The sequence below is a fragment of the Dipteris shenzhenensis genome, chromosome 19, assembly GCF_047967505.1.
Source record: "Dipteris shenzhenensis isolate YYH24624 ecotype China chromosome 19, Dip_SZ_1.0, whole genome shotgun sequence".
NCBI lineage: Eukaryota > Viridiplantae > Streptophyta > Polypodiopsida > Gleicheniales > Dipteridaceae > Dipteris > Dipteris shenzhenensis.
The window spans coordinates 38652526-38666124 of NC_141614.1; the positions used below are offsets into that span (position 1 = coordinate 38652526).

The 13599-nt window shown below is 41.5% G+C and overlaps 1 protein-coding gene across 1 annotated transcript in view; it reads right to left on the reverse strand.

Moving 5' to 3' along the window:
* The window catches only part of LOC147890447 (uncharacterized), a 34822-nt gene extending 21454 nt beyond the window's left edge, over positions 1–13368 (reverse strand). Inside the window, exons 1-3 of the mRNA XM_087390291.1 lie at positions 13271–13368; positions 13129–13189; positions 12893–13035 (exon numbers count right to left, since the gene is read on the reverse strand). Coding sequence (XP_087246417.1) covers positions 12893–13035; positions 13129–13189; positions 13271–13368 — 302 coding nt within the window. The remainder of the gene's footprint in view (positions 1–12892; positions 13036–13128; positions 13190–13270) is intronic.
* Between the last annotated feature and the right edge of the window lie 231 nt (positions 13369–13599).

Genomic DNA, 13599 nt, shown 5'->3' on the forward strand with positions numbered 1-13599 from the left:
ATGGAGGACATGTCAAACTTAAGAAGGATAAGAAAATGTCTGGGGCAACACAAAATCTTCCTGCAAAAGTGTCCATGGGTGGAGGGAAGGCAAGGAGATTCCTATCGAACCACAATCTCAACAAAGACAAATATACATTGTCTCAAAATAGTTTAGGTTGGGAATACTGAACAGCATTGTGTGAATGCACGACCAATAAGGCTTCTCATCCTCAAGTAGCAACTTTGAGAGCTAAAGTATGGACAAAGGTAGATGCATTGATAAAATTGCTTTGCCAGGTTCAAGGCCTCATGCAACTTTCCCTTTAATGGATCTAGCTCATAAGTATTCTTGCTAGCCAATAGCATATCATCCACATATAGTGCCATTATTATCAAGCTATCATCCTTAGCCCTTTTAGTGATCAATTTCACTCCTTCTAAAACCCTGGGACCGAATGAAAGCATCAAACTTCTGATACCATTCTCTAGGCGCTTGCTTAAGACCATAGAGACTCTTCTTCAGCTTGCAAACTAAATGCTCTTTGCCGTTTTCTTCAAAGCCTTCCGGCTACACCATGTAAATTTCCTCATGCAAATCCCCATGCAAGAAAATTGTCTTGACATCCATCTGCATAAGCTCCATATCCTCTAATGCCACTAGTCCAAGCATGCATCTAAGTGTGGTCATCTTCACAACTGGAGAGAATATCTCATCAAAGTCCACACCCTTCTCTTGCTTGAACCCTTTAGCGACTAAACGGGCCTTGTACCTAGGCACATCATCACCTGTGACCTTCATTTTGTAGACCGACTTACATGGCAATGTTTTCTTTCCATGTGGCAAAGAAACCAAGTCCCAAGTCTTATTCTTCATAAGTGAACTCATCTCTGATTGCATAGCATACTCCCACTTGCATTGATCCTCGTGCATCATAGCCTCTTTGTAGCAAGAAGGCTCCCCGCAATCAGTAAGCATCACATAGTCTACCCCTACAACAAACCTATCAGGCGGCCTAGACACTCTAGATGATCTTCTCAAGGGCATTTCAGCTTGCTGTCCCACTTGCATATCAGCCACATTTGGCTCATCATTTCCACCAATAGATGATCCATCATCTACCCTTGACTGTATACCTATGGGAGTACTTGGTGGTACCATTTCTTGCACATTTGGTGCATGGAAAGCTTGCTATCTATCAACATATGCAGGTGGATTCACATCCTGGAAAGTGATTCTCCTCATTTCCACATCCCTCATGGGTGCCTTATGCATCTTCTTCTCATTGAAGACTACATCATGGCTGTGTATGATCTTCTTTGCTTTTGGATCCCAGAGACGATAGCCCATCTCTCCACTTTCGCCATAACCCAGAAAGATGCATTTCCTAGACTTAGGATCTAGCTTCTTTCAAAGCTCTTTTGGCACATGTGCATATGCCTCACACCAAAATATATGCAAATGAGAGTAAGAGGGCTTCTTGCCACTCCATGCCTCTTTAGGAATACCACCATCTAAACTCTTACTAGGTGATCTATTGATCACATGCACTGCAGTCTTCATTGCCTCAGCCCAAAAACCACTAGAAGACTTGCATGGGAAAGCATGCATTGCAACCTTTCTTGAATGGTAGGGTTCATCTTTTCTGCAACTGGATTTTGCTCTGGAGTACGAGGGGATGTGAGCTCCCTCTTAATCCCACATGTATCACAGAAATGCTGAAAGTCATGAGAGAGATACTCTTCACCATTGTCAATCCGTAGGCATTTAAGCATTCTACTTGACTGATTCTCAACCAAGGCCAGCCATTTCTGAAATACCTGGAACACATCACTCTTCCGAGCTATAGCATAAGCCCACACTTTCCTAGTTGCATCATCAATGAATGTCACATAATATTCAGCCCCGCCTAATGATCGTGTAGGCATGGGACCACATACATCTGAATGCACCAAATCAAGCTTTTCAAACTCTTTCTTTCCTCTTCTTTTATGGGCTGATTTAGTCTGCTTCCCATAGAGACAGTGCTCACAAAATTCAAAATCATAGAAACTCAAATGCGGTACATAACCCAAATGGCATAAGAGTTTTATTCCATTTTGGCTCATGTGCCCCAACCTGCAATGCCACAAAGAAGTGCTTGGCTGCTCGGTTATTGCAACAACATGGTCAAATACCCTTGATACATGTAAGGGATACAAAGTCCCACACTTGGCACCCTTGGCCAAAAGCATAGAGCCCTTTTGAATTTTTCAACTCTGAAAGCCAAAAGTGGTGTGAAAACCAGCATCATCTAGCTGACCCACTGAAATAAGACTCTTGGTCAACTTAGGCACATGTCTCACATGTTTCAAAATAAATGCAGACCCATTTGCAAAAGAAAACTTTATGTCACCTACTCCCACTATGTCACATGCATAGTCATTTCCAAGATGCACACAACCTGTCTTTCCACTTTCATAAGTGGAGAACCATTCCCTATGGGGAGTAACATGGAATGAAGCACTAGAATCCAAAATCCAATCCTGGGAATATGCATCATCTAAAGTGGTAAGCAACTCTGGAGATAAACTAGACATGAAGAGGACGTCATTGTCACTATCATGTGTGACTGCATTGATCTCCTCGATCTTCACTTTTCCTTTGTCCTCCCTTGGACTCTCTTCCTTTTGATTTGCACCCCAATTTGCATTCTTTTTCTTATCCTTTTGCTCTCTTTTTAGCTTGTAGCAATCCTTTTTCATATGGCCCTTCTTGCCACAGTGGTAACACTCAATGTTCCATGCCCTGGATTTGCTACGAGACTTCCCTCTTTCTTGGGAGTTCCCCTTGAACTGTGATTTGCCCCTTTGGACATTTAAGGCTGCATCCTTCTTGTTGCCATCCATAGCATCTAATCTCCTCGGCCAACAAGCTACCCACAACATCATCAAATTTCAATACTCCACTAGGTGCAGAGTTACTGACAGCTGTACGGAAGGTATCCCATGAGGATGGCAATGAACATAAGAGAAATATTGCCTTAGTCTCCGCATCAAAATTCATCTTTTGAGCCTGAAGCTAGCTGAAAATAATATTGAATTCATTTAAGTGCGAAGCAATGGAGACCCCTTCCTTCATCTATAGCTCAAATAACCTCTTCATGAGGTAAACTTTATTAGAGGCAATTTCCTTCTCATAAGTGGCACATAGTTTCTTCCACAAATCTTCCGTAGTCTGCTCATTTACTATTGTGAAATAAACTGACTCTGCAAGATGAAGTCTAATAGTAGACTTTGCTAATGCATCCAACTCATTCCAATCATCCTCAGAAATATTTGCATGCTTAGGCTCTTCTCCCCACTCACATGTCACTTGATTGGCTACAACTGGCTCTACGTAAAGTTGAATGTGATGGAGAGACAATAAATGAGCATGAGCGAGAGTTATCATCTGGATGTATGATGCATGTAAGTTTCTTACCTCTTGATGTAATTAAGTAATTATTTGTGGAAATATACGCTATAAAATAGAGCATCTTCATTGTTTTAATGATGCTCTTTTATAGTACAAAAAGTATAGTGCATTACCATCATATGGACAACATTTTCACGTGGAACGCATCGATTCAAAGAGAGTCATGTATGATTGTGGAGTCATGGCTAACTTCACACAAGATAGCCGAGAAACTGCTTCGGATACCAATCTTCTCTCCTCACAGTTGGATTATTGTGGAACCATATGCGAAATCTATGAAGTTGATTTAAGACGATTTAGTATTTTCATTCTTGATGTTAAATGGTTGAGAAGTATTTACAACGGTCCCCATGCGACAGTGAGAAAAGATAGTAGCAGTTTCTTTGCAATAGACTCCACCAAACATTGGACCAATGAAAGTGATACTTTTGTTCTTCTCGAGCACTGTGAGAAGGTGAATACTAATGATTTAATTAATCAAAGCTTTCATTTTTAAAGATCCATTGATACATGTACTTAAGCATAATTTCATATATATAATTGATGACATTTGGCACCCATCTTCAATATAGGTGGTTTTTCATCCGGATCGTTTTGATCCAAGATGGTGGTATGTGATCCAAGTTGCACCACGAAATAAGCAAAGTTTTGAAGATAGAGCTGTGGATATGGAGATGCCACTACCAATGCCGGATCCAATTGATCCAGATGAATCTAGCGAAGAAGATGAAGATCACAATATGAGCCAAGAGGAAGATGCGCATAATGACATCGCACGGGAGGAAGATGGAGATCATGATATTGAGGAAGAAGACAACTATCATCAAGAATCACCACACTTTATTGAAGAAGATGATCAAGTACTTTTAGGTAAACGTACGATGATGATATAGGAGATCAACTCAGTATAGAGTTAGAGATAAACTTGTTTGGCACGTTAGACTTGGCTCAAGATGAAACCATTGATGTAAATGCTCTTCATTGATTTTTTTCATCTCAAACTTGGACATGAATATATGAGCTTCAAAGGCTTGATGTACATGCTCTCATACTTTTATTCTCTCAAAAGATCAAACATGTATGAAAATTTAAAAAAAATTTCCATTGGAGAAAACTAAGTTTAAGGTTGATATGAGAAAAAAAACTCTCTGTAAAATGTCACTATAAAAAAGTATCTCAGTGTCGCTATATAACGACACTTACAATTTACATAAAAGTCGCTATATAGCCACTTTAGCAATGGTTGCTATATAACGACATTTGACTAAAGTCGTTATATAGTGACCCTTGACGACGAGGCATGCTTCCAATACCGATAATTAGCACCCCGCGCACGCTAAACGTCGTTACTTAAACGTCCCAATAGGAGCCATGTGTAGTAGTGGTGGAGATGCGGGCTTGAAGGAGTAGCACGCAGGAAGAGGGAGTGCGAGGAGGAGGGATGGGAGAGGGAGGACCAGTAGTTGAAGAGGAGGAAAGGGGGGCAGACCAGCAGGTGTTGAGGGTGAGGAGGAGTAGGTGTGGAGAGGAAGGAGGGAGGATGGAGGAGCAAGAGGGAGGGAGGAGGAGGAGCAATAGTGGAGGAGGAGGGAGGGCGAGGGTAGGAGGATCAGGCATGGGGGAGGGAGGGAGGGGGAGGGCAGAAGGAGCAAGCGTGGAGGAGGGAGGTCGGGAGGGGGAGGAGGAGGAAGGGGGAGGAGGGAGTGAGGAGGGAAAGGGGAGGAGAGGGGAGGGGGAGGAGGGAGGGAGGGAGCGAGAGGAAGAGGGAGGGGGAGGAGGGAGTGAGGAGGGGGAGTGAGGGAGGGGGAGGGAGAAGGGGGAGGGAGGGAGGGAGGAGAGAGAAGGACGGAGGGAATTCAAAATTTGAAGTTTTGAATTTTGAATTTTTTGGTTCCCACCTAGGAGTAAGAGTTGTATAAGAGGTGTAAGAGGTGGGGTCACTTGTGGGCTTAACCCACCTAGGTGAGGGGAGGTTAGGACTTTTTGGGACCTACCTTGGCCCTTTCATTAGGACTAATCCATTTCTTAATCCATTCCATATGAGGCCCTTTTGAGACCCCAATTCTCCCCTAATTAAGGATGTGAGCATGGCCATGAAGTTTGCATATGGCTCTAAATTGGTAAGGTTGTTTTGGTTTACACCTCTGCACATTTTTGCTTCTTATTTTCAAAATATCCAGATGCACAGAACAAAAACCATGTGGTCATGCAAGTGCCTACATGAGAATGCCTTTGAGGAATTGCTTGGGGTGAATTGGGGAAGCAGGTCAGGTGAACAAAAGGGTGATCTATTTCAATGACATGTATGTAAGGACAATGTGGTTGTCAAGTACCACATCTCCTGCCAAATGTTATATTTTGCTTTCCAATATAGGTACTGGAAGAAAAAAGGTGGCAATTGGTTCCCCCTTGACTCTAATGATGATGATAATACAAGGGTAAGTTTATGTATTGGTTCTCATTCAGGAGATGTCAAGAATGTGACTATCATGTCACAGTGGACTCTCAGGGACATGTGGGAACACCTATTGGTCATGGAGGATGGCATGTCTGAGTCCTTTCACTTTATCTTAAAAGGTGAAAAGGTAGGAAAGTGTGCAGAGAAGCTCATGCATAGTGCCACTTTTATCCCTCCTGCAATATTGAATATTGTAAACCCTGCACTGGCCTCTGGACATGGCCCCATGGCCGCTTGTCCACTTTGAACTTCTTTCACCTCTCCTCCCCTGCAACTGCCTCTTTAGACTCCTCTTCTTCTGTTTGGAGGGTCCTTTGAGGTGGCTTGTCATGCCCAGGGGTCTTCCTTGTCCTTGGTCTCTTTTCCTTTTCATGAGGCTGTGAGACAGTAGTAGGCTACGGCTCTTGCTCAGCTCATACTAGAGGCTCCTCATATGTGATAATATCGAGCCACAGAGGGTTGATGGTGCTCTTCCGTGCGGTCTACTTGGTTGGAGGATTGGGGCTAAGGTTCATTATATCTGTGAGCCTGCCAAATACTTCCTCTTGTTGTGGCCCCTATAATCTCTCCATCTCCTCTCTTTGCCTTTCTTGCTCCCCTTATGACTAGACTATTTTGCCCCTCTCGGAAGACCTGTCTACTTCCATGGTTTGTTGTATGGAAGGGCTGAGAGGACCCCTAATTATGCTTGGATCCTTCATCATGCTGGGATTCCTCATGGTGCTGAGATCCCTGGGATCCCCCATGAGAGTCAGATGGTGGGGACTCACATTTCTTGGACTCCTAATGATGAGAACCGCCTTCAGATCCATAATGATCATTGTCCTCTTGGTCATTGGGGCTTGCAGTGTGTTCGGAGGGCATGGAGTTGTGAGGAGGAGAACGGGTAGCATCTAAACGGCGTCCAGTGGGTCTAGCAGTTTGTTTAAGTTGTGCCATAGAAATGAGGGATTTTAGGGTTTTGAAGTGCTTTATATAGTCTTTTTTAAAGCACTTTAGGGTTTTCATTTTAAATTAGGGTTTTTTGAGTGCACCCCCTCCCCCCCAATCTTTTGTCACCAGTTCGGTAATACTTAATCTTCACCACCCTCCCTCCCAACCTACTCACCCCTCCGCCCTGCCATGTTGCACATGCAATTCTGCAATTTCCAAATAAATTTGTGAATTTTGGAATCTATAATTGACTCAAAATAGTGAACTTTATTCATCAAACATTTTACATTTGGGGCTCTCTTAGGACCCAATGCCTCTCCTGTCCGACTCTATGTTGCAACCAAAGCGCAATCCCTTGGCTCCCTATTGAGGACTTCCAAGTAGCACATCTCCTTGTCTTCTTGACATGTTGAACTGCTTTTGCAAGACTTGAGACCTCTACCTTATCACGCTTGAGAGTCCTGGCCTCTAGACATCTATAAAACCAATTGAACATTTCGTGTAGTGCATTGCTTCACGCGATACCATCCCCATGACTTGTATTCTTGAAGTATGCTTCCTTTGCTCTGTAGTGTGATTTCTCCATTCCTTGAGTATTCCAAATGGACAGAGGGCCCATTGCTCCACAAACCATGGTGCATGTGCATAAAGAATATGCTGTAAAGAAAAACATTGTATTAGAAACATAAATTGACTAAAGTTTAAAGCACAAAATTTCAACCTAAGGAGGATTACCATGTAATGTGTAATATGTGGCTCCCCCCATGCTTCTACCATCAATGATATGAATTCTCCCAATGCTGTCCTGAATCTCTCATAATAAAGCTCATCTATTTGACCTTGTCTAAGCAACTTCATAAATGCATCAAGCTTTGTCCATAGTTTTGCTCTCAAAGTAGCAATTTGCAGATGTGAAGCTTGATTTGTAGTGCATTCACACAAAGATTTCCAGTACTCCTAACCTAGGGTGCTTTTTTCTTTATCAGCATTGTGGTTGGACAACAACCTCCCTGCCTTTCCTCCACCCATTGACACTTTAGCAGGAAGATTTTGTGTCTTTCCTAATTGTTAAGCTTCACATTGCCTCCATAAAGTCCCATTAGTGAGAGTAGTTCTTCAACTTTTGCAATGCATTGTGCAGATACTTGTTGTGGCCTTAAATCACCAAGCTAGATGCCAACTTGAAATGTTCCATGCCCATCCACTATTAATGTTTGCCTTGCCTCGTGTCTTTGAATAATCAACAGGATGCCGGTTCTCTCCAAAACCCACTTCAATGTCTCATGGCACTCCTTTGGTGTCTCAAAGGCTGCAAGCCACCATATGTCCTTCTCAAATTGGACTAAGAACCTGCTCAACTTCCTCATCCCCTTGAGCAAAATGCAAGGCGTCATTCATAATACAAATGCTTACCCTCTCTAGCTTGTGCTCTTTTACCAACTGAGCTTCATCCATTTTTATAATAAATACTAGCTTGCCATATGTACAATGAAAGAGAAATACAGTAAGGATATAGAAATGAGAAGAAATAAAGTTGAATGTGAAGAGGGAATTTCTCTTACCTTCTTCTCTCATGCCATAGAATTTGACCATGGCTCTCTGCAAATTCTTTACATCCCCGTAAACATTATTGAAAGCATTCATCTCAAATGTTTGGATGCCAGATTTCTTTTTACTCTTCCAAGTCATTATGCCACTTACACAAAGGTATCCTCCAATCTTTATTTTCTCTAGCACATTGGTTTGTTTCTTGACATGCAAGCCTTACAGACCATGGTGTTGGCAATGGCATTGTAGATCTCTTATATTTTTCCTCCATAGCAGACTTGAAAATTTTAAAAATAGAGTTGTAAGCTTCACGACTTACACCAGCAGCATCACAAGCTCCAAGCACCTTCTTTGCTTGCACGAGGCCCTTGATATCCTTCATTACCTCTCTAGCAACTTATTCATGTAGCCCTTTTTGTCTAGGGTTCCTCAACACTTCCATGACATCACTTGGCTTTATTAAACTTCTTAGAACATATGAAGGATCACTATCATCCATTTCCATTGTTCCCATCACATCTTCCATGAAATTCCTAAAGTAGAGTACAAATGAGTCTTAGTGGAAACAATGTAACACACAAATATTTTGGAGTAAGAAATTTCATTGAAAATTTTGGGAACTAACCTTGCAACCCATATTCTCCTCTTTTGGGCACCACTATTGGTTGACAATGCATCCATAGGTTGCAATTGTCTTTTCCTCTCCTTCAATCCCAAAGGTGTTCCCTTCAACTTTTGTACTCATTCTATCGACTTCTCTCGTTCCTTCTCCATAGCATGTTGAACTTTCCCATAGATAGACCTTTCCAAATCTTGTTTGCTTTCAATGAGCTTGTGGATTGATTCTTCCAATTCATGTCGCTCCAAGTCCAATGCATGTGCTTTGTCACTGAGTTCTTTGTTTTGCAATTAGAGATCCTGTATACTATTATGCATTGCCACAATAGTGATATTTCCCAAATGTGCAAGTTCCTGTACTTGGGCTCTCTGCACCTCGCTTGCTTGTATAGCCAATGTCTAAGAGTGGTTCAATCGATTGCAACAATCAAGCAATCTAGCATGTCCCTTGCCAACAAACCGAACAACATCATGCATTGTATGAAAAGGAGGACTCTTTTGGTTGGCAAGGTCTAAAGGATACAAGTTTCCATCCACCCAAAGGTCAAGATGCTTCTTCCCTTGCAATCGAAGATTGTGGAGCACACTTTGAGGAGTTCCAAGAAGGCCTGCAAATGGATCCTAACAAGGTCCAAGTAATCAGGGCATTGCCAAATCCTGAGACTGTCACTAGTGTTTGCAGAATTCTAGGAAAGAGCAAGTATTATCAACACTTTTGTGATGATTTCAGAGACATAGTGCATCCCATAAACTTGTTGACAAGAAAATAAGTTTCTTTCCAATGGGGTGTCAAGCAACAAGAGTCTTTTTAGCAACTTAAGGAGGCCATGAGTAAGGGCTCAATATTGAAGCCCCCTGATTGGTCTCAAGACTTTTATGTAAATCCAAGTGTATCTTTACATTCAGTTGGTGCTGTATTGCTACAAAAAGTGGAGGTAGGTAGAATGCAGCCCATCTATTATGCCAGTCGACAGCTTACAGAGGTGGAAACAAGGTATGAAGAAATGGAGCAGCAAGCCCTCTCTTTGGTGTTTTTAGTCAGAAAGTTTCGCTCCTATTTATTACCTCGACCATTTTTCTTCCTTACCTCTCAGTCTGTATTAGCATATCTAGTTTGCAAGCTGCCTAATCATGGGGGGAGATTTGCAAAATGGTTGTCAGAGCTTCAAGAGTTCTCTTTCTCTTTTATCACTGAAAATACCACTAGGTCCATTATGGCAGATTTGCTCACAGGACAGCAGGATCTAAGAGAAGAAAAGAAATATAAGGGGGATATTAATGATGAAAGGGAGACACCACCAACAACTTTTGTCTTGTATTTTGATGGGGCTTTTAGCCCTTCATGCCAATAAGGAGCCCAGGGGATAGTCTTGATGAATTCTAAAGGTCAAGAGGTGTGGGCAAGAGGACAAGAGCTTCCACGTATCACAACTAACAATGCAGCTGAGTATAATGCTTTGATTCTTGGTTTGAAGGTTGTCTTCAAAGTCAAGTTAAATAATTGGAAGTAAGAGGAGATTCTTATCTTAGTATAAAGCAAATGCGAGGGCATTACAAGACAAGAAGTCCTCATTTGAAGGAGCGTAATCAAAAGGCTATGGCACTATGTAGTCAGTTTGATTTTTGCAAGTTTGTTCATATAAATAGAAAAGAAAATCAAAGGGCAGATGAGTTAGCTACTCAAGCCATTGTAGTAGAAGACTGGGGGGTGGTTTCTTTGGTAGACATTGGATGGCTAGAACTACAAGATGTTTAACAATATGTGAAAGAATGCATGTTTCCTCGAGGGTAACTCCATAACAAAAGTAGAGATTGGTTACTTTTGGCCACGCCTCCATAAGGATGTATATGAATGTCACCAATGGAACCTATCAGCTTGAGGATGTTGATGGCATGGTGATACCCAGATGCACCAATGAGTATCACCTTAAATTCTTCTATGCTCGACCACCTTGAGGGCTAGTAGACCCTCTCTGTCACTAGAGAGAATCTACTGGGGGGGAAAGATGTGATGCCAAAATTTGATATTTTTTATTTGGCATTGGTATTGTTTTCTTCTATGTTTGATAAGAGTTTGAGTATCAAGTGATAGCCTAGTGGCTCTCACTTATTTCTGTTTTCTAAGATATTGTATGGGACTGAGAGGATGAGTGGAATGGATCATTGTAAATACCATAGGTATGAATTATAAATAACTTTGGTATGGGGTGAGAGTTATTTGTGTATGGGATATTATGGGTTTTTATAGAAAATAGAAAGAGTGAGTCATATAAAGAGGTGGGCTCATGTCCATGTGTTCCCAATAATATAAGAGAGGCCACATGCCAAGCATGTGGAAGGCACGTGGAGGAGTGTGGAGTCAAGAGGAATCCTTCTAGAATTCCCATGTGGAATAAGGAGGATGTGGACATATGGAAAAGCGAGGATCCCTATGGGCTCCATGTGGGGAGACTCTTAACTTTCTCAATATTTTAAGAGTCTTGAGCATCTTTTGATGGGACACATGGCAAGAGTAGCCAAAAAGTACATGGATGGTGACATACGGGCTTATGTGATTGATGGGGAAAAGAATCTATAGGCAGCAATTGTAAATGGGTGAAGGAGGGTGACAAAATCTCTATAAAAGGAGCCCTCCTCTCCCTTGTTCATCATCTCTTCCACCATTAGGCCTCATGTTGCTGTAGCTCTAGTCTCCTCAAGCCTCTTCCATGAGCCTTCTGGGTGCGTACATATTATGAGCGGAAACCCTTGAGCGGATTATCCGAGCAACACTCAATGGAGTTATACTTGAATGAATGTTTTTTTATGGAATATCTTTTTTTAAAAACCTCAATCGACAGCGCTCATATTAACTGCATGCATGTACCAAGGTACAAAGAGCCAAATACATATACCCTTGGTTTGAATGCTCTCATGATGCAGTTGTGTGTATTATATTTGCACATTCATTGTATTTTCTATAAGCCTCAACATGCCAACAAAATTAGGACTAGTGGCATTGTTCACTTTTAAGTAGATATGCTTATTAATACCTCCCCTCAAGCTTGTGAGATTGCCAACAATTCTTTGTTTTTAGTCTTTCGAAACTCAATAGAGGGACGGATATATATTTTAACAATCAAAGATGTAATCTATGAATTCACCTAAAAATTCAAACCTAAAAATACATTTCCAAAACAACTATGACATGTTCATATTATTAGGTCAAAGAACATTAAAATCACATGATTCAGAAGCCATAATCTATCAATCCATAAGAAGTTAAGGTTTGCATAAGAAGGTAATGGCTATCCATCCATAAGAAACCAGGTCTACATGAGATGATAATGAAAACATGAGAAATTAAGTTTTGCATCAATCCATAAAAAGCCAGGACATGCTCTCTAGACCTCATCAGCCAAGTCATCTATGTAGTCTAGACGTCCATGATGCCTCTCCACCAACTCATAATCGAATGTGCTATCTCCTGCCATTTGGGTAGCCACATCTTCTGCATAGCAAGGTAGAACACTAAGCTCAATTAGTCAGTATCTAACCATGCTTAAATTATACACATAGATCAAATAAATTACTCACTAATCAAGAGGTGCATCAAAGTCATAGTCTGTCTCCTCATCATCTATCATGAGGACTGCTTGATTCACACTTGAAGGCCCTGCCTCTGTGAAGTTGTCTCTAAGCATGCCTTCTAAGTATCCTGTGCAAATCTCTTTGTCATTGTCCACTGCCATGCATGGACGTCCTGAGTGAATTGCTGCTTTCATCCCAGGTGTTGTACCTGCACCAAGCTCAAGCACAGAGCCTCCAATCGGACACAACAACTCCATGAACATCAACATCATGGAGCTACTCTTCTCCAACCCACCACGCCACTGTCCACCCTTTCCCTCTTTTATGCACCGTACACTTGAAGGCAAGTAATGAGTGATGAAATAATTGTCCATGCACACCTTAAGGGATTGGGAAACTTTATTTGCCCTATCAAGATAGTGATGTGCCTTCTTGCCAATCCTAGAGAACAATAGGATTTGAAAGGCAGTAATCTACATGAAACATAGATTGAAAAAGTTAATGGAGAATACTAAAATACGAACAAACAAGAACATGACAATCATGTAAATAGCCAAATGACATACCTTGACACCAAAGCCAACATTATCCGCAACATCAATGCAATCTCCCGTCTCCACGATCCATCTACATGTACTAACTATAAGATACCAATAGCTGAATGCAATTCACATAAACAGACATTATCAACTGTGATATATTGCTCACCTAGAAGAAACCTCTAGTCTCATTTGTCTTGCCAAACGCTCAACGAATGAAGTGGATACAGGTGAACACATCACCAATGTCCATCCATAATCATCCATCACAGATGAAGCAATAGCAAGTGAGCATGAGATATGCTCCTCATTTAGAATGTTCCATCCAGGGATTCCACCCTTGATTCCACTCACTATAGATCCTGTAGGAAGGTCAATCAAGCAAAAATCCACACTCCATGCAGCATTTTTTCCATTGCGTGACTTCTTCATGCCACCAAGTTCATGGTAAAAATTTCTTATGATTTGAAAAGCCCCATCGTACTTGTATTGCTTAAC